The following is a 22,640-nucleotide window of genomic DNA, read 5'->3' as shown; positions in this document are numbered from 1 at the left end:
GACATAATGAACTTTCTCTAAATTAAGGTTGCCCAGTAAAGTGCAGAATGGGGGCCAATTTTTTATGAGTGAAGATATCTTTTCACAATGAAAACATGCAAAAAAATCATACTTCTGCCATTTCTCCTAATATGAAAATGATCTTTTTTTTTATTTTGCTAAAAGATGATGATCCAGATTGTGGTTCTTTTTGCATCCGTTATCCCTCTGGAACGGATACCCACAGTGTGGGCAGTGGCATGGGGTTGGGGAAATAGCCTACACAGAGCTGTTGTTGGTTTCCCTGTGCTGGTTGGCTTGGGAGTGGGCAGTCAGGGATGGGAAAGGGCAGAGCCTTAATTCTGTCCCCTGCAAAACTGGCAGGCACCATAGGCAGCACCATGTTTGGTGCTGACACAAATTATGCATAGAAAAGCTGTCACTGGTTCAGGACTTGATGTTGGCCCCTGGATCTTGGAGAGGTGTAATTTTGTGGTTAAATTCCATTTTTGAGGGAAAAAGAGACAATGTTCTCTGCTACACTGTTTGTTTTTCATAAAGTGGCAGTGGTGCAAAGCTGGTGGAGTGAGTCCCACAGAGACAGATTAGTTGGTGGAGGGCAGATGATATGATCAAAAATATATGATAAAGTAATTGATAATTGTGTGTGTGTGTGTATGTTGTTTGTTTGTATCTTATATACATTTGTGTGTGGGGGGGAGATGTATAAATAATAATATGGTGTTAGGCTACCTACACCTATCTCCTAAAATGTCATCAACCACAACAGGGAAAATACAATACTCTGGATTTAAGTTTAACCTAGTATGTTAAGGAGGAAAACATTTCCTATTCTTTTTCAACTAATGTTTCTTGAACTGCATTTGCCTAAACATATACAGTGTTAGTGGTATGGCAACTTGAATATTTTTTAAGCCTTAGGAAACTAGCTAATTTCCAGGGTATCTTTCCTAGGGAATATCTGTTCTTACCAAGGTGTCCACTTGGGGGTGCCCTGCCCTGGATGGGTGATGTGGGGCTGAGTTGGGGTTCTAGGGTGGAGGAAAACCTTTTTCATCCACCTGAAACCCATGACTCTTATGCTTTGCAAACCTTGTCCATCCCTACAGTTCCTTTCCAATCCCTCTCCGAGGCCAATGAACAGGAAGATAATGGTGGGTCTCATCAAGTGCTGCAGAGGCCAGAGAAGATCCAAAGTGACACTGAGAGGGGAACTCTGGGGGAAAAAAAAACAGGTTTAGTGCATGAGGCCACTAGCCCATGTGTTTTCAGGAAGGAAAGGCCCTCATTTTCTTTGAGGAAAAGGTGATTCTATTGGTAGAATTAAACATCTGAGATACTGAAAATTAGGGACAGGGCTATTGTTTAAAACTTTTCAGTTAAGCTTTAAGCCCCATGGCCTGGATCCACAAAAGGGAGAATTGCAAGGCCTGTCTTTTAGACACATAGAAGAACCACAGCAATACAACTGTCATCCACAAAGCCTGAGTTAGAAACCTAGGCTCTCTATAGAATGAATGGGCAGATGCCTAAGAATGTGATCCACAAAAGCCAGCAGGGAACTACCTAAGCTAGCCAATGTGAGATGCTAAGGAAATGGGTGTGTCCTAAACCCACCCCTCTCATGGAGATAGGTACCTAAGTCCAGGTTGCAGAAGGATGACTATCTTTGCATGTGATTTACCACCAGGAACCTTTCTGCTGAAGTCAGAGGCCTTAGGCTTCTTAGTCATTTCTTGTGAGAATGAATTAGACACCTGTCTCACTGCACACCAAATGACCAGAAGAGGATACACCACCCGCCATCTAATTTTTAGCCAAGTGGTTGGAGCACTCACCTGAGATATGGGAGTCTCAGGTTCAATTCCTCTTTCTGGTTGGTGGGGTGGGGCGGAGAAAGGAGTTGAATAGGGGCAAGCCTGGCTTATAGCGCTGGTATTCTAGTCAGTCAGGTAAAAACTACAGTATCTTTATTGATTCTGCCCTTCCCCATTTTGAAAGGAAAAGGACAGAACAATAAATCATCAAGAGACATGCCAGAGGTTGTCAGCATTAATAATCTCACTCTCAAATCCTAGACAGTAACTGGCCCTACCTCCTTACTGGCTTTGTCCTTTCCTTTATCCCATTTATAATTCAATCCTGTTGCCTTAATGGGCTAACCCACTGCAGCTGCTGCAGTCATTTGTGGTCCTTGATAACACAAACTGGTTCCCAGGTGTGTGTATTTGGGTTACAATCACTCAGACCTATAAACTAAACTCAGAGGGAAAAGAGAGAACAAAACCCAGGCAGCTTCTTAAGGTATGTAATTACTTTCACACAGGTGTCCAATTTGGGATCATAAAAGGGTCCTGACTTTTCAGGAATGCTGAACATCCACCCTTTGAGTTCAATTCACACATGTGAAGCTCATCCCATGTATGAGAAACAGTAGGCTCAGACCCTGAAACAGAAAAATTGAGGGGAAACTCCCAGTTCCATTGAAATCAATGACAGTTTAGCTGTTATCTTCAATGAAGTCAGGATCTTGCTCTTGGTGACTTGTTTTAAGCCTTTCTATGCTATGTCTAATCTGGTGATCAATTCTGCAAACATACAGTGGAGTAGCATTATTTATATTAATAATGTTGCCAGCAGTGGCACTATTCATGTGAGTAAAAATACTTCTATACATACATATTTGCAGGATTAACCCTTGGGTTGCAAACTCTTCTAGGTAGGGATTTTCTTTTATTTCTCTATAACGTGCCATACAAACAGATGGCATTGTATTATCATTCATTCCTTCTAAAGGTATGGACTAGTAAGTGGTTTGGGTTAATTATTAAATACAGGAAAAATAAAGTATCTACAATGTATTTCTATTATATAATGTATTTACAGTCCGGCTCTGGTCTGGGATTTAAAAAAAACTAATCCTGTGCATTCTAGTACATGCTTACCGGTAGTTCATACCCTTTGGTATTAGAATTAAGAATACACATATTTGGTGATTTTGTTCTCTCTCCTTGTGTGTGTTTGTTTATTCAGGAGCGAAGGTTTAGAAAACAGTAATAATTATGGAAGGAATGAAGCAGTCTCTGACTGCCCTGAGTACAAACTACTAAAACATTACATTGGGATTAGGCAGACAACCCTTTGTCTAGAACAGAGTGTACAAGGTGTACACTGAAAAGATGTTTTCATCTTTGTATGGCTAAAAGAGTAAGACATTTCTTTCTAGTGTGACCTGGCTACCATTTGCCACCTCAAGCCCAGACCACTAGTAGTAATACACTCTACATGCATGTTAAACTGGGCATCATAGAGGGAGCTGGGATCAAGAAAATCCTTCTGTGACCTACTTGGAACCCAGAGGCATTGGTTTATGATACGTTTCTAGATGTCATTTGCAGTGCTTATTTTTACCATAAAAAGCGCTAAGTGGCTTGGGTCCCCATTACCTGAAGGCCCTCCTCTCCCAATATATAGATGCAGCTGAGATTGACAGAAATGCAAGACCTGGAGTTTGCTTGATTGTATGCAAAGGGAAAGTAAAGTGTTTGAAAGTGATTTCTATAAGGATTGGTCTTTCCCTTCATGGTTCCTTGGAGCTTGGATATGTTAATCTTCCCCATTGCAAAGTCCATCTTTTCTCAGTCATTGAGGGACCAATGCAACAGTTTATCTAGATTCAGCAAAACACTTAAACATCTGCTGAACTCAGGCTCTAAGGGAGGTTGGAGACCAAGAGATGGTCTGCTGGGAGTCTCCTGATAAGACTGTACAGAACATCTTTCTCTCCCTCTCCCCTCCACTTTTTGGTAAACTCTATACATTGGTATTTGTAGTTAGAAATATTGGTGCAGTAAGAAATCTGAATCAAAACCATGTATTGATATATTTTAGGGTTTTTTAAATTTTCATTATTCATTTTACATTTTCAGAGCTGACCCAAGCTGGGCATATATACTAGATAAATTGATAAAGTGTGGGTGTATGTCTTTTCAATATGCTGTATTGGAAAAAATATCTAAGTGAAAAATATGCTCTCTGTTGTTTACAGCTGAACTCTCAGGTTTGCTCTTTATAGGAGATGGAATTCTACAGGTATGTAAAACTGTTAATGTTTGTTTAGAATTTTTTTTCCAGAAAAGTAAATTACAATCTCTATTTATGATATACAGAGTCAGTCTTGTCTTTCTTTCCCCTTAACAGATTAATGGAATTAATGTAAGAAAATGCAGGCATGAAGAAGTGGTGAGCTTGGATTCATTTTCTTAATCATTGGGGTTGTTAAGAACATTGACATTCAGTGCACCATCATTGCGTTAAAGAGTCCTGTGGCACCTTATAGACTAACAGACGTATAAGGTGCCACAAGTCTCTTTGCCGCTTTTAGAGATCCAGACTAACACGGCTACCTCTCTGATACTTGACATCATTGTGTTGTTCATCATTATTCTTTCTTCACAGATCGGACTATGCCTCCTAGGTTGCCAAATGGCTCTGCCCTTAATACAATTCCTTCTCCATAGATTTTCTTTACTGCCCTCAAATCTGTTCTCCTTGAGTAGAGTTGGGCACTTTATTACTGGAAGTTTGGATGAACTTATTCCAAGCTTGCTCTGTCTGGCCGTCTCTATTAAACTTCATCAGTACTGTTGCTTTCTAGCTTTTCATTTCAGTTTGAAAAGCTTTGTCAATCACTCCAGATTGGCGGGAAGTTCCAAGGAAGGTCATTCTTCTGTCTTTCCTCCTATGGATATCAGCTTTCAAAGAAACCGTCCTTCTATTAAACCAATAGCTCTGTGGAAAAGCAGGACATTAAGGAGAAAAGACAGGCATAGTGTGTATTTGAGAGACATACAATGTCCTCTCTCATATCAAGACTGCCTTATAAAGTCTCCTATATTTTGGCTCCTATTCTATTTGCCAGTCCCCTTTGACCTCCATTTTCAACTATAATGTAAGGAGTTTGGCTCCTCTAAGTCCTTTTAGAATGGGGAAATCTGTACTGTAGAGGGGAGACAAATATGATTATAAAAGAGTATACCTAAATTCAATTTAGATCCAGGGAATTTATAGGCAAAGTTTTATAGTGTTGTTGTAATAAGGACATGTACAGAAGTTTAGTCTCTATCACAAATACAAAGAAGCATAAGTGCTGGAACTAGGGATGCTAGGGGTTCTGCTGCACCCCCAGGCTTGAAGTGGTTTCCATCATATACAGGGTTTACAGTTTGGTTCAATGGCTCTCAGCACCCCCACTATACAAATTATTCCAGCACCTCTGCAAAGAAGATCTATACTCATTTAACAGCCTGGTACATTTTAAAACTATTGTGTTGTGGTGTATGGTAGGCTGTTGAAGATTTGCCATTGAAATGCAGACAGCATGGCAACAGACAAATTGAGATGAAGTTCTGATGAAACAGATTAGTGCCGTGTGAAAGATTAAACCATTCTACTAATGCCACTTGTCAGAGTGCACATTCACTTTTGGATTTGTGCTTGGGATTTGGGATGGAAATGATTCACCATCCTTCAGTATATAGCTTCCTCTAAGAAAGGCTTAATCATAACCGCTTTTGTGTGCATAGGCCCTTATTTACTGTATTTTCCAGCTTCGGCCTTCCAATAGTGATCAGATTTTCATCTTTTCACGCGCTTTACTGTAATCATCATTTAAATTAATGTGGTAAATCCCTCAAGGGGATTGAAATGAATTATTGGAATTTCAAGAATGGAAAACAAGGGACTAGTAAAGGTGAGAACACTCACACATCCACACACAAAGAAACATTCAAACCTGTGGTGATGTGCTGCCAGTCATTTCTATTCTGAGACTGTGATCCAGGTAGAGCTGCAGTTTAAGGAACATCTGATTATGTAAGTAGGATATAAAATGAAAGTTAAGCTGTGTTGGCTCCTGTTAGCTTAACAACACTATCCCAGATTGATCTTTATTTCTCTCTCTCTTAGTAAACCTATATGTTTGGCCTTCACAGTATTTCTTTCCTGGAAAGTGTGTAAATATAACTTGTAAACAAATAACTGACATCTGAGCATTTTTAGTGTGTTAAGAGATTACTTTATATGTCTGTTTTCAAACTTTTTACTACTTTGATAGCATATACAAATGAAAGAACCATGAAATAGTCTTCCATGCAAATAATCATATCCATAGCAATAGATGGTAGGTAAACCTAGCTTAAGACCCATAAGATAAAGGAGGCATTTTGTCTTAGATACAGCTTGAAGGCAACATTCCCGCATTCCTCTTTTGCAATGGGGAAGGAGATACTACAGCTCTTTGCGGGATGCAAAATGTTCCCCACTTGTATCCTACCAGCTCTGCTGGCTGGGGAATAGAGGGAGTGGAGTCACTTGCTCATGAGGAAAAGTAGTAATGGAACCTGAACCACTTTTGTGCCCCCTCGAGCCCAGTCACAGCAACAGGGGTGGTGTGAGTAGGCCTACACTGTACAAGTTTGGTGGAGCTGAGGGCTTGCCGCTCTCTAACTGCCTGTGCAGCAGTGTAAGACCTCGCCACAAGCTAATGGTATGACAATATGGTAATTTTTATTTCTATGTCTTAGTAGCCGTTAAAATACTTTTTTAAAAAATAAACCAATATAATGATTATTCTGTGATGCTTCCAAGTGAAGCCAAACTTGAAAGATTCAAATATGTGTAAATAACAGCAAACAGCATTCTATATGTTTTCATTCATGTCATTTCTCCTTCCCTCTTTTTATTCATGAAAAGTTTCAGGCCTACCAAATCTTTTTGCAGGATGCTGATATGTTTTAAACAAGGATCTCATCTACATATTTGAGCAGTGAATGAGCCTGTGCAGCACAGGGCGACAGGGGATGGTTCACTTGATGATTACCTGCTCTGTTCATTCCCTCTGAAGCACCTGGCGTTGGCCATGTCAGAAGACAGGGTACTGGGCTAGATGGACCTGTGGTCTGACCCAGTATGGCCATTCTTATGTTATGTTCTTATATTGTGTTACGTCAATGATAAATTGTCCCTGGAATGTCACTGTGCTTTACTGACAACTGTACTAGGCAAATAAAAAAATGATTTAACATGAACATTTTTATTAAACTGTTTAACCAAGTGAGTGCTGCCTTATGTAGTAGGTATAGATCTATTCATACTTTCTTAATAAACTTAGCTGGTCTCAGAGCCTTGGAGACAGAGGTCCTCTTTTGAGGAACAGACTGGTACAGCATGCAGTAGGGCAAAGTTCATTCTGCCCCACCAATGTGCCATAGTCTGAGCCTGGAGGGATCAACAGTAGAGGGGAGAGGTAAGGCTGTCCGGTGGTTAGACCACCAGCCTATGACTTGGTAGACCTGGGTTCAATTCCCTGCTTTTCCACACACTTCCTGTGTGATCTTGGGCAAGTCACTGAGGTCCAGATTTTGGAAGGAGTTTAGATGTTGTACAACTTGGCCTTGCAATGCCTAACTGACTAAATCTCTGTTAAAAAATGAGATTTGGGCTCCTAAATAGCTGAGCTGCACTGCTTAAATACTTTTAAAAATCTGGACCTACGTTTCTGTGTGCCTTCAGCTCCCCATCTGTTAAATGAAGATAATAGCACTTTCTTACCTCACGAGGGTGCTGTGGGCGGTTCAAGTGGGGTGACGATGGATATTGATGCCTAAGATAGGTGTGAGAGGATGGTTCAGTCTTAATGATCTTTGAGGGTAAATATGTATCCCATTGTGGAGGTTATGTATGACTTAAGCCAAAGACCTTTTGGTTTTAAGTGCATGGAAACTTTGGCATGTTCTCTGCACTGTGATGAATACATCTTTAGGAGTCTCCTCCTGCTCGCATTGGTCCATATCAACATGGGAGGAGACTTATGGGAAGGAAATCTGTATGTAGAACACCTCATAGAGATCCCCCACATCATCTCTTCAGTTTGCCTCCTCACCTGCAGTAGCACCTGGTGCATTGTAGGAATTTTCTAAGATCATGGTGATCTTTCTACCCCTGACCTCCCCATTACTCCTTTTACCATCCACTTCTATATCCCTTTGCTTAGTCTGGACTCTTTCAGGGTTGAAATTAGGGGTCATCAACATTGGCAGCCATCTAGGGTGCTGTGACACTCTCTGAGGTGCCCAGAAACAGCAGCCACTGTGTAACCTCTCTGCCTCAGCAAGAGAAAGCTTTGCTGGAGCTTAAACTGTGTGTCAGCTCCCTCCCATGCCAGTATGTCCAGCTCACCAGCAAACTCCTCAACACTCTGCCAGTGAGTGTTCAGTGAACCCCAGTTCCATAGTTCCCTGTAGTGGTCCAGGCCCTCTCACTGGACACTCACAGAAATTATTAAGTCCACTGTCCAAAGAGACAGTACAAATGCACGAGCCTATTAACCCAACTGAGGATACACTATTCACCTTGATACACAGCACTGGGACAGTTTACAGTAAAACTAAGCATGAGTTTGGTAATAAAGAATAGAGATTTAAGTGATATTGAGCAGAGATAATAGAAACAGAAATGGTGATGAATAAAAACTAAATAAAACACGCTTTCTAGTGTCTAAAATTTAACAGATTACAATTCATGTATCAGGTAATTTCTCAGCTATAGTCAGTTCTCCACGTCCTCAAGCCACATAGTTGAGAGATCCATCCTTTCAGATTCCAAGAGTGCGGGTCCCATTTGTGCCTTACATGATGGATAACTCTGGGGTTCTCCTCCCACCTTATTATAGTCCAGTAAATCTTTGAAATGTATATGTTTGAAGTTTATCCTCAGAATTTTTTTTTTCTTCCCTGGTGCCTATGCTCCAGGAAGTAGATGCCATCCTCTCTTCCTCACTCTCCTCTCAATTATCTTTTCCTGTGGACTGAGAGCTTGTCTACACTTAAAACACTATAGACATGCAGCTGCAGCTCTGCCATTGTGGCGTTTCAGTGTAGACACTACACCAACAGGAAGGATTCACCCATTTGTGTAATTAATCCACCTCCCCAAGAGGTGGTAACTAGGTTGACAGAAGAATTCTTCTATCGACGTATCACTGTCTACATGGGGACTTAAGTCAGCTTAACTAAGGGGATTTTTCCACACCCCTGACTGCCGTAGTTAAACTGACCTAATTTTCTAGTGTAGACCAGACCTCAAATGCAAATGAACTTCCATTGTCTCTGGCATCACTTTACTCAATTTACAATGGAGACACAGGCAAACAGGCAGAACAAATTTCCTTTGTCTATGACAAACTTGTTCATCAAACGCCTCCATCATGCATTTTAAGAACATATTATCAGTATTCGTACATAACTCTTCGTACACATCACACAATGATATTGATAACGAATAGGTCACATTTTTTATACAATATCTGACCAGACACTGTTTGGCTAAATATTCTGATAATAGCATGTTGGGTGTGCCCGTTGCCAGCTTGCATAAAGGGGCAGTTAGGATCACAAAGGTGCCTAACTTTTAGGGGTAGCTCCTGGCTGGATGTCTCTTTCCTCCAACACACTACCAGCTGGAACACTGCTGGTGCATATGCTTGTCCTTTTAAGGGCCCCATACTGTACCACTGGGGCAGCAGCGGCCATGATTGGGAGCCACAAATGGAGTTCTGGATACTCCACCCAAGATAGCTGCAGACAGTTTTCCTTTAAGAGTACTGCAAATGTAGCACTGGCAGCCAGAGGTGTAAACAGCCATCCCAGCATGACTCTAGCCTGGCCCACTCACCCAATCCCCACTAGTCAAGACAGATTTGGGAAGAGGGGGTTCTGTCCTGCACTCCTCCCCTGGAACCATCAGGTAGTAGTGACATACGGTCCTGAAGTGGTTAGTGCCAGCTATGCCCCATACCTTGCAGAGAGTCCGCTGCTGGATCTGCTTTGCAGGAGGTAGGTTGGGATTGCAGTGGCATGGGGCTAACTGAGCCCGTTTCATGTGGAAAGAGGAGTCCAGATGGGACAATATGGGTCATTGAAGTCCACAGCAAGACTCCTCTTGACTTCGGCAACAACAAGATTGGACCGTTAATCCTTGGCCTCTGTGTTGACACTATAAATAAAAAGAAAAGGAGGACTTGTGGCACCTTAGAGACTAACAAATTTATTTGAGCATAAGCTTTCATGAGCTACAGCTCACTTCATCAAAAGCTTGTGCCACAAGTACTCCTTTTCTTTTTGCGATTACACACTAACACGGCTGCTACTCTGAAACTATAAATAAAGGGTATTAATGATTGCCAACAGTGATGGTGGTTTCTGTGATGTGGCTACACTGGAAATGGATTAAGACAATCCATTTGTTTCCATAAACAGCCATTATTCTGCTTTCTAACAAACCCATTTCTTTCCTTTGATACTTTTGACATACTTTCTATATTTGTATTAGCATACTGCCAATGAGCCCCAGTCGCAGATCAGCACCCCATTGTGCTAGGTGCTGTACAAACATAGAACCAAAAGGTGGTTCCTGCTCCAATGAGCTTACTTTATATTAGATTGTGTGTGCTTTGCTTTGACTTTCTAAGAGTCAAATCCTGTTTGAGGCTGAGTATTTCGCAATTCTCATAGCAGTTAATAGGAGTTTCCAAGTGTTTATCTCCTCTAGGGATTTGGTCATAATTTAGGAGGGTTTTTTTCCCTAGGAGAGACAAATGGCTTATTGTTCCTCCTCACATACTATATTCACTATTGGAAATTACAGCTGGAACTGGCTTGTATTGAAATACAACAAACATCCTTCAGTCTCATTTAGAGGTAAGCAAGTGAGCAGAATTTTGTTTCAGGTACTATTTTTCATTTTCCCTCTTGTCCAAATTCCATCTTGAATTTTTGTTATGCCAGAATCTAAAATATATAAGAACTATAAGTTATTAGTAAATTCTAGGGTCTTGTCTACACTGCGAGCTACTGCACAGCAAGCCAGGGTGTGAATCTACAGCACACTAATTTGCCGTGCACCAGCTCGCCATGTGGACACTGCTACAACACAGTGAACATCCTGAGCTGCTTGTAACAGTGATCATATAGGACGTTAGTGGACAGCATGTTGTGCACTGTAGATTCACAACCTGGCTTGCTGCACACTAAATCCCTGTATCGACAAGCCCTAAAATAAGTTACACAACTGTCTGTGATTTTTTTTTATTTGCAGATATCAATCTGAATCCCCAAATGACCTCTCATTCTGTGAGTCCATGTAGTACAGTACCATAAGATTGGCATTTATGCAGAAGTTCAGGGGGAGGGGGGGGGATAGCTTCATGCCCTTAGTTGACCCCAGACAAAAACTTTTTATGTGAACATTAAAATGATCATCATTCAGTCCAGATTTGATTGGAACAGTATACATAAAAGAGAATGTGCAAATGCTGAATGCACCAGATGTGCTTAAGGATAAGTGACAGCGATATAAAACTATTTTGTTTAGGATGTTGCTTTTTGTATTTTCTGAAGCTTGTTGTGAGATGAAATCTCTGCCTAATATGCCAAAAAGGCAGAAAAATAATAATAAAATGTACCATAATAGAATTAGAATTTTCTCCTTTTTCTTTTTTTTTTTGGTATTATTGTTATGTGTTGGGAAGGAAAAGTTCAATTCCTACCCAGAATAAAGAGAGTTCTGTGTAACTTCTAGAGGGGAAGGTGGTGATATGTTGCAATTAGGACTACAGTTTGATGTGCTATTTTAGTGCCTAGGCACTACAGGAACAATTGCTGGAAACATTTTAATGATACATGGATAATTAAAAAATATGACCATGCATGTAAAAAGAGATGGTCAACATCCACTTTCCCAAAAAACAAAACAAAGAAAAAGAAACATGAATGCAAATTTGTACACATGGATACTTTGCATGCACAATTACATATTTGCATATTGATCTGCAGTCATGTGAATAGGGTGTGTATGTTTACTTATTTTTACACTTGGCCCTCATCCTCTTTTATTATCTCTGTTAAAAATGCAGTTAGAAAATCCTTCTAAACCAATTTGACCAGTAGGCTAAAACAAATCTTCTTAGACATTCCTATTCCTATTCCTTCTTAGACATTCCTGTTCCTTAGACATTTCTGTTCCCCCCTCACCACTGCCAGTCCTATAGCATGTGTAATAGCATTTGCTATTATCCTTTCTCTGTTGTTCAATGCTGGAGTGCAGTCAGTGCCATTACATCACTAGCACAAATGGGACATACGGGATCCATGACATGCATCTTGAACCTGGTTTGTAATGCATGTGACGATTAAAACATTGCTATGTTAATCTTTTAAAATTGTCACTCTGTATATATCACTGCTCCCCAAGACATCTAGATGTCTTGACTCAAAGGAGACCATAATGTAGGCGGTTAGGGCAAGGACCTAGGATTCATAGAATCATAGAATCATAGAATATAAGGGTTGGAAGGGACCCCAGAAGGTCATCTAGTCCAACCCCCTGCTCAAAGCAGGACCAATTCCCAGTTAAATCATCCCAGCCAGGGCTTTGTCAAGCCTGACCTTAAAAACCTCTAAGGAAGGAGATTCTACCACCTCCCTAGGTAACGCATTCCAGTGTTTCACCACCCTCATAGTGAAAAAGTTTTTCCTAATATCCAATTTAAACCTCCCCCACTGTAACTTGAGACCATTACTCCTCGTTCTGTCATCTGATACCATTGAGAACAGTCTAGAGCCATCCTCTTTGGAACCCCCTTTCAGGTAGTTGAAAACAGCTATCAAATCCCCCCTCATTCTTCTCTTCTGCAGGCTAAACAATCCCAGCTCCCTCAGCCTCTCCTCATAACTCATATGTTCCAGACCCCTAATCATTTTTGTTGCCCTTCGCTGGACTCTCTCCAAATTATCCACATCCTTCTTGAAGTGTGGGGCCCAAAACTGGACACAGTACTCCAGATGAGGCCTCACCAATGTCGAATAGAGGGGAACGATCACGTCCCTCGATCTGCTCGCTATGCCCCTACTTATACTTATTCAAGCCTCTGGAGTCCTAATCCTGACTGCCACTTGACTCTCTCACTGTGTTACTTTGGACTAGTCACTCAACCCCTCTCTGTCTTCCACATGAAAAAGGGAGTAATATTTCCTTACCTGATGGAGGTGTTATGATCAATAATTAAAGTCTGTAAAGATCTTAGAGCCTGGATAAAAGTGTAAACTATTATTATTCAAAGGAGAGATTTGGAAGGTGGTAGGACAATTCAGTATGCTTGTACATCTAATGCAAATCTAGACAAGACCGTGTTCAGACACACTAGCTTCTGCTGCCATTGTGCCAAGTACTGTATCAATTAAAACGAGAGTTCCACATGTCAATATAGGTGTTTTGACTTCATAGCCTGTAGTGGTTCCAAGGTTGCAAGGCAATTGTTGTCTATTGTTAGAATCATTCTTATTTTGTGTGTTGTTGGTTACAAAGTAGCAAATACAGGTTTTAAAATGAAGCCCATAGGTTGAAAGTTCTTATCTGATTTTGTTTTGTTTGGTTTTTTAAAAACAATGAGTTAGTGTGTGCTGTTTAAATAAACAAAATGTAATTCTTCCTCTGTCTCGGTAACCGCTTTCCACAACCATTATTTGGAGAACAATTGTCATGTAGTGGTTAAGGCGCAGGACTGGGAGTCCAGAGATCTGGATTCCATTCCCAGATTTGACTTGTTGAGTGATTTGCCTTAGCCATATCCTATTTCCTTTCTGTCTTCATTTTGTTGTCTGCAAAGTGGAGATAATACTGACCTTATGGGACTATTGTGAGGCTTCATTAGTATTGTTTGTAAAGTGTTTCGAGATCATCTAATGGAAAAGGTCTCTGTGAATCACCTATGATTCATGTGTTATATGACCATGGTGATGACAACACTTTTTAAGTACACCATCTTTCACTATTATGGTGTTTGATCTCTATGCTATATTGCATAGGTTGTATCATATAATGATATATTACCCTTTTCCCAATTTGATAAAATTAGACATGAATTCTAAGACCTCTTGTATGTTGGTATTCTGTAATCAGAACATTAATAAGCCCCAAATTTATAATTGAAAATAAAAGTACTTCTAAGTTATACTCCAAAAGATATGTATTCACAAGTAGCTAAATAACTCCTCCCCACCCCCCAGCTCTTCTTTTCTATGCTGCCACCACCTCAACTTATTGGCATGACCAATATATTTACAATGTATTTAGTACATGGTATTTGAAATTAATCATAATCTGCTAAATGTTTCATAATTATCTGAAATGAGTGCATGTAGACTGGCAAGGATACAAACTGTTGTAAATAATTTGCCATATTATTCTATGTTGTATACATTTTTTTTAGACAATCATTCATACTGGGATGATTCATTCTGCAGCTGTAATCTTGCATGTGTGTCTTTGACTCTTTTTTTTTATAAAAATCCAAATCTACCTATGGTGTGTAAATTGTCATTTTAACTAATCTTGTGCCAATCTCAGGTAAAGTCTGATATTCATTCATTGCTTTCATTGATTCTGTAGAGTTAAAATACATTAATCAGCATTACATGTTTTCATAATTTATATTTGTTTTATTCCCCCCCTCAAAATAGTTGTAGTTAAACAAGAGTTGTGTTACTGAGAATCCATCTGTTTCACTACTTGGCAGTCCATTTAACAACCTCTAATATAAGAAACTTCTTCATTGTGAATTGGATTGAGTGAAACAGAAGCAATGAGACATACACTAGAAATAGCCTTCCAAGGGAAGCAGTGGAGGCAAAAGACCTATCTGGCTTTAAGATTAAACTCGATAAGTTTATGGAGGAGATAGTATGATGGGATAACATGATTTTTGTAATTAATTGATCTTTAAATATTCATGGTAAATAGGCCCAATGACCTGTGATGGGATGTTAGATGGGGTGGGATCTGAGTTACTACAGAAAATTCTTTTCTGGGTATCTGGCTGGTGAATCTTGCCCATATGCTCAGGGTTCAGCTGATCACCATATTTGGGGTCGGAAAGGAATTTTCCTCCAGGGCAGATTGGAAGAGGCCCTGGAGGTTTTTCCCCTTCCTCTGTAGTATGGGGCCTGGGTCACTTGCTGGAGGATTCTCTGCTCCTAGAAGTCTTTAAACCACGATTTGAGGACTTCAATAGCTCAGACATAGGTGAGAGGTTTTTCGCAGGAGTGGGTGGGTGCGATTCTGTGGCCTGCGTTGTGCAGGAGGTCAGACTAGATGATCATAATGGTCCCTTCTGACCTTAATATCTATGAATCTACTAATAAAATTGTTTCTTCATTGATTAGCTCGGAAAATGTCTTCAAGGATTAAAATGATTGTTTGCATTTAATGCTCAGAAAAGTGAGGATCAGAGAGTAGGAGCTAAAGTGAAGCCTGATGTGAGCAGGTAGCATACTGTATTATTCAAGAAGTTTTGTCATTGCTCTCCGGCCCCATTTTGATATACAACTTCATTACTCTGGAGTCTGGTGGCACCTTAAAGACTAACAGATTTATTTAGGCATAAGCTTTCAGGTAAAAAACCCACTTCTTGAGATCTGAAGTGGGTTTTTTACCCATGAAAGCTTATGCCCAAATAAATCTGTTGGTCTTTAAGGTGCCACCAGACTCCTCATTGTTTTTGTGGATACAGACTAACACAGCTACCCCTCTGATACTCCATTACTTTATTACTGTTCAACTTTATTACTGAGCTTCTCTTGAGCAGACTGATCACTGATTGGTTTGTTGGTTTTGTAGTGTAGCCTGCCTTATCTACACTACAAGTGTAGACCACTTTGCTTGTGACCTGGTTTACATTGATATACTATTTTCTCTACAGTTTCCTTTTGTTCCCGCAAGAAATCAACACGAGTAGTTTTTCCAAAACATTTTTGCAAGATATCACTTTGTAAATACAGAGCTGTATTTGATTTGACTTTGGGCTAGAGACTCCATGTTTATTTGCTTTGAAAAGTGCTATGCATAACTGTAGTGCCATACAAGTAAAAATAAGAATATGCATAAAGAGCACCAAACCTCAGTTAACCTAAAACTGCAAATGTGTGGCTTATATTTGAGAATACACAGCCACCTCTGTGTTGTTAACTTGAAATAAATACACCATAATAACCCATTGGAACTGGACACATGGACACAAACAAGCATTATCAGCATTTGGCACCACGTCCAGTGAACAGAAAGAAGAACAAATCAAGGTATAAAAGCATTTTGCAGATTGAAATGAAAACAAGTGTGGGAAGGGGAAAAATCTTTTAATGATCCCTTAGAAACCATGTCTACGTGAAGCAATTTACATGTACACTGGTCACCAGCAAAAAGTTAACATTTACAAATACTCACCACACAGCAGTATCTGAGATACAATGACTGTTGTTCCTCTAACTGGAAACTGTGTGGCATACTATACTTCTGATGGTGATTGTTAGTAAATGGGCAATTGTTCTGGCCACAATTAATTCAGAAGGGCACAGGGAGGGAGTACTTACACCTGAAAGTTCTTTAGGTCTTTTTTTTTTTCTCTACAATGGGTCTTTGTCTTTTGACAGTTTTGTTCGGTGGAGGAGGAAGAGGAAAGGAGAATGGACCCTATGTATTTTTCAATAGTATCCAGTGTTGGACTGTTCCAGACAGATACATGGAGGTTTCCAGAAGGCCCACCCCATACTTCTCAACCACTAGTATGGTATAGTATGGTACTGGTGTATTGGTATCAGTATGTCAGCACTGGTCTCTTAGTACCTATTTTCCAGATGTGTACCCTTCTTCCACTCTAACCCTGATAGCACTGGTGTTTCTTTATACAAGTTTAAAAGCTAGCACTTGCTGTTCTACATGAGGTGTTTGTTTTTTAAGGAAGGGCCCAGTGGAACTGGATGCAGTAGTAAAAGATTCATGGATAGTAGGTGAAATGCTGGTAGAAACAGGATGGTCCTCTCATTTAATGTTTACTAATGATGCCCATTTTGTAAAACTTCTGGTACAGAGTCCTGCAGCAGTTGCTGTGACCATTGCCTATTCATATTGTTACTGTTTTTCTCTGATAAATATTTGAGACTAATAGCCTATGGAAATAGGCTAGAGAGAGAAGATTTTAATGAGAAAACACTACCCCCAAAACAACAAAACATGTTGTTTAGTAAACTACAGTCCTATATTACTTTATATGCCCCGGCTGAGTCAGCAAAGACATTGATACATAAGACAACAACAGTCGTCATCAGATAGACACCAGAAAGCAAATACCTAAATGATAAATTTCCATAAATAACAGCATACTGGTGTGTGTTGGAAAACAATATGCACACTTTTGGAATCATTGCAAAATGTTGTTCTGAATTTAAACACCTTTTACATAATTAATCTCAATATAGTGCATTCGTATACTGCAAGCTTCTACAGACACTTTGAGTAAAAAATACGCTTACCACATCTCTCTTACCTACTCAAGTTCTTGTACAAATATTTACATAAATAAATATCTAATATCAAATTTGCTGTGTTCATTTCTGCATTATCACTATCTGAGAGAGAAAGTTATAGAATAAAGCATGTGTACAGAACCTTTCTTCCTGAAGGATCCAAAAATTTTACAAAGTCATAGAATATCAGGGTTGGAAGGGACCTCAGGAGGTCATCTAGTCCAACCCCCTGCTCAAAGCAGGACCAATCCCCAAGTTTTGCCCCAGATCCCTAAATGGCCCCCTCTAGGATTGAATTCACAATCCTGGGTTTAGCAGGCCAGCACTCAAACCACTGAGCTATCCCTCCCCTATGGAGGCATCACTCCATCTGTCATTGAATGCAGGCATCTCTGAGGTAAAATGGATCAACGATTTACCATTCCAAGAAACATCATAAAAGATTTAGGACAGGGAGGTCATACCTTTCCCAAATGAAATGGGGGGGGGGGGCAAGATGAAGAGGGCTTTAGAATTTGTCCAGGATGTGGTAAAATCCTACTTTTACAAATGCTAAGGACATTAATGACACAGCAGTTTTACATATTTGCAATCTACTTCAACTAGATGCAGCGCAATTATTCATCTGTGCCTGAAATGCTGCCATCATACAGAGTGGCAGTAAAGGGTATTTACATGGCTTTCAGGTGACAATATAGTTCTTTTGTCATTTGACCACATCTAACTGCAGAACTAAAAATGCTTTTCTCAACAGAGATTAGAGCTTGGGCATCTTAAATAAGTGGAGGTAGTTCCAAGTATTGATCTAAAGCAGGGTTTCCCAAACTTGGTTCACAACTTTTTCAGGGTAAGGCCCTGGTGGGCCGTGAAATGCTTTGTTTACCTGAGCGTCTGCAGGCAAGGCTGCTCGCAGCTCCCAGTGGCCACGGTTCACCATTCCTGGCCAACGGGAACTGTGGGAAGTGGTGGTGCTCAGGTTAAAAAAGCGTCTTGTGGCCTGCCAGGGGTTTACCCTGAACAAGTCGCAAACCAAGTTTGGGAACCCCTGATCTAAAGTATTGCTTCAAACACAAGATTGTCAAAAGATTGTGCTTTATCTAAGGTGAAGTTCCAATAACATTTAGAGCTGAGCAATAGTAAAAGACTTGTCTGTACATTTTGATTCAAATTTGAAAATGGATTTTGATTTCAACCTCTTTAATGATCTTATATTCACTTTCCATAAATATATATGTCTGGGGTTCTCAAACTGGGGGTCGGGACCCCTCAGGCGGTCGCAAGGTTATTACATGAGGGGTCACAAGTTGTCAGCCTCCACCCTAAACCCTGCTTTGACTCCAGCATTTATAATGGTGTTAAATATATTTTAAAGTGTTTTTCATTTATAAGGGGGGTCGCACTCAGAGGCTTGGTATGTGAAAGGGGTCACCAGTACAATAGTTTGAGAACTACTGATGTATGTGCTCATACTTAATTAGTGCAAACTCTCATGAAAAGTAAATGTTGAGCTCATATTTCCCAAAAGCAATTTTCACATTGGAGGCTTTACATTTTAATATTTAATATGCTCTGTATGTGACCCCAGTCCTACAATGGGAGTTTAGCATGGGCAAGCCCTTATGTCTTCATGGATCTTTTTTAGCATCAGGGTGTTGGCTTAGTTCCACAAATCATTCAGACAAAATTTCAAGAAAGTCCTCAAGCATGTTCTGAAGTCCCTTCCTATTCAAACAGCACTTAGGAGCATGTTAGTTTCCTAATTCAGAGCTTCAAATAGGAACAGAAATAATGTCATGTGGTTCATGTAACAAACCAATATGTGCACATTTTGAATATTCCTTATGACTTCCTCAGAAACCATGTGCAGAACAAAAATTATTCACTTAATAGATTTGCTGAATAATTTCAAATAGAACTCCAGTCCCAAAAGGTGCTGTGCATTAGCCCTGATCAGGCAAAACACATAATTGTACACATAATCTGAAGCATGTGAGTAGTCCTGTTGATTTTATGGGACTACTCACAGTTTTAAATTAAATGGGTGCTTAAGTACTTTGCTGAGTTAGCGTTAGAGAACTCAGACCTTGCAAGGTCAAGCCCATAGTGAATAAACTAGAATTTAGTCATCTCTAATTTAGTTATTATTATTATTATTTATTATTTGTTGCAAATTATTAATCAAATGCAATGTTTGATTTGAATTATTTCCTCATTATAACTGTCCCATATGTTATCTGGAGCACTTGCCCTTTTAGAAATTTTAGTCCTACTTCAATGACTGCTGGTTATCCTTAGTCACTATTAGAAAATGGTTTATTTTTCCCCATGGAAAATTTCGACTTTTTGTTGAAAACTTTAAAACTTTTAGCCAAAAACTGAAAAATGATTGGTATTCAGTATAAAATTATATTTTTTCAGTTTGTCATTTAATTGAAAACACACATTTCTGTTAGAAGAGGGTTCTGATGGTAAAATTTTCAATCAGCTCTAGTCACTACCCATTTCTATCATGCCATTAATTGGTGCTACAGAAATCCTACAGCCATATATGGTACGACTACTATGGAGATTCTGTGGAGAGGTAGCTGGAATATATACATGATGAGCAGCAGTACCACAACTTAACTAGCCTACTTATGGGTTTAGTCTTTTCTTTCCTCTGAGTCTTGTATGGTACCCTTTCTCTGGCATAACCACTTATGTCTCTATGATCATTTCCCCATATTTCCTGACTGATAGTTGAAAAAAACAAAAGTTAAGAACTACAATGGCTTTTGAAGAGACATGCCATCACATTTTCCCCAATCCAAGCACTTCTCAGACTCTCTGCTCCTCATAAAAGATTCTAACAATGTAATTAATATGGTCTCTTTTAAATTTCTCAGTCACTGCCAACTTTTCATCACTGGTCATATGACCAAGTAAGTTCAGGGTATGGCTAAGACCTAACTCATTATTTAGCTTTCACTCATTTTCTTCACCTAATACTTTAATAGCTTGCTGAGTGAGATAACTGAGCCTAATGATACTTTCAATACTGACTATTTTAGTGGCAGCTAGAGGGTTTCAAGATCAGCATACTGTATTATTTTGCTTTTGGTTACACCTTTGTAATCAAGAACATATTTAACCATGCAATAGGAAAGTTCCTTTTGGTATGTATGAACATATATCCTAAATTCATTGGATTTTGGATCTTTTGCTGGATTCAGGAAAGTGTCTCAAGTTTTCTGTTAGTGGCCTATAAATGAGTGCAAGTCTTGCTGACATTCCCAACAGGGTTGTCACCTGCATTCACTGTCAAGAAAATGTGTATGATTGAACTAAGATAGGTTCTCAAACTGTGATCTGTTGACCATTGGCAATCTGCTGAGCAGTTGCCAGTGGTCTGTGAAGAGCTGGCAAGTCATGTGGTGCTAGCTTCTTCTAATTGTTTCAGGGGCTAAACTGCATTAAAAGGTAGATAAAATACATGAATATCTTTCCTAATATTACTATTCTACATAAGCAGTTGTAGTTGCCATAGGGATGTTATGCAGTTGTGTGTGTGAGAGTAGCTGTCACAGGCAATTTGTGTATGAAAATATGGTCCAGATTTTGAAAATGTAGAGAACTCTTAAATTCAAATAGTAGATTAAGTGGCGGATATTTTGAGGTGAGAATCCTTAAGTATGTTTTGTTATATAGCTATCTTTGTCTGCGTGAACAAGACATGTGCAAGGCCCAGGAAAGTGACCTAAACTTTCTCCAGATATTTCAGCTTCTTTGTATGTTCTCAGCAATGTCTGTTTGAGAAAAATGTACAACTTTTAGCACTTTCTCATTAGCAATGTATGCTGTTGCCGATGCCTCTGATGGGTGGACAGAGTCATAGACTTGCTTATGAATGGTCTCAGAAATTGTGCCTAAAATAAGAAATCTCTCTTTGCAGGCTAGTGGAAGATAGCCAGTTGTGTACCAACATTATCATAATGCTGGTAAAATTCATGAATTTTCACTTTACTTATAACAAAGCTTTCCTGACTTTGTAGTACAACTCTCTCTATAAACAATACTTTCTGTTTTAGTTTAGTTCAGTTTAAAGGTTTTAGTATCTATCACCATAATATCTGGTGGGATACATTAGGAAATATCTAGCTGCCTTTTCTAGATCTGTGTAAACTAAATTATATTCACCTATTCCATCTTGTTAATCACTTTTCTCGTGCTGTGCAAAATGTTGATGGTTGTACTGGAGATTGTGCAGAACTTGTAAGAAGACCACTGGAACTCAAAGAGGAATATCTCCTCTAGTTTTTTCAATTTCATTAAATGTTTTTTTCTCTACTGCCATTCAGTGATAAGTATAGCATACATTTTCCAAAGAAGCTTTGAACATAAGAACGGCCATAGTGGGTCAGACCAATGGTCCATCTAACCCAGTATCCTGTCTTCCGTCCCTGGCCAATACCAGGTGCTTCAAAGATAATGAACTGAAGAGGGCAATTATCAAGTGATCCATTCCCTGTTTTCCAGCCCCAGCATCTGGCAGTCAGAGGCTTAGGGACACCCAGAGCAAGGGGTTTCATACCTGACCATCTTGGCTAATAGTGATTGATGGTCCTATCCTCCATGAATTTATCTAATTCTTTTTTAATCCAGTCATAGTTTTGGCCCTTCAGAGCATCCTCTGGTAATGAGTTCCACAGGTTGACTGTGTGTTGTGTTAAGAAGTCCTTCCTGTTTTTGTTTTAAACCTGTTGCCTGTTGGTGACCCCTGGCTCATGTGTTATGTGACGGGATAAAGAACAGTTCCCTATTCACTTTCTGCACACCAGTCATGATTTTTTAGACTTCTATGATATTTCCCCCTGCCCCCTTAGTTTCCTCTTTTCCATGCCTATTAGTCCTGGTCTTTTTAATGTCTCCTCATATGGAAGATGTTCCATACCATTAATAATTTTTGTTGCACTTCTCTGTACATTTTCCATTTCTAATATATCTGTTTGAGATTGGATGACTAGAACTGCATGCAGTATTCAAGGTGTGGAAGTACCATGGATTTATATAGAGGCAATATGATATTTTCTGTTTATTATCTATCCTTTTTCTAATGGGTCCAACATTCTGTTAGCTTTTTTGACTGCTGCTGCACATTCAGCAGATGTGTTCAGAGAACTATTCATGTTGACTCCAAGGTCTCTTTCTTGAGTGGTAACAGCTAATTTAGATCCCATCATTTTGTAT

The 22,640-nt window shown here is 39.5% G+C and overlaps 1 protein-coding gene across 14 annotated transcripts in view; it reads left to right on the top strand.

The window, feature by feature from the left end:
• Positions 1-22,640, top strand: part of SNTG1 (syntrophin gamma 1) — a 525,384-nt gene that overhangs the window by 307,645 nt on the left and 195,099 nt on the right. For 11 of the 14 annotated variants that reach the window (XM_075125232.1, XM_075125233.1, XM_075125239.1 and 8 more), the window contains 3 exons: positions 4,049-4,092; positions 4,201-4,242; positions 16,542-16,673. In XM_075125232.1, the coding sequence (XP_074981333.1) occupies positions 4,049-4,092; positions 4,201-4,242; positions 16,542-16,673 (218 nt within the window). Of the gene's footprint in view, positions 1-4,048; positions 4,093-4,200; positions 4,243-16,541; positions 16,679-22,640 lie in introns of those variants that run through there. The other 3 variants (XM_075125237.1, XM_048840629.2, XM_075125241.1) reach the window with 2 other exon arrangements.

The sequence above is a fragment of the Caretta caretta genome, chromosome 2 (assembly GCF_965140235.1).
Source record: "Caretta caretta isolate rCarCar2 chromosome 2, rCarCar1.hap1, whole genome shotgun sequence".
Classification (NCBI taxonomy): Eukaryota; Metazoa; Chordata; order Testudines; family Cheloniidae; genus Caretta; species Caretta caretta.
This window is presented reverse-complemented; position numbering and strand designations above follow the sequence as displayed.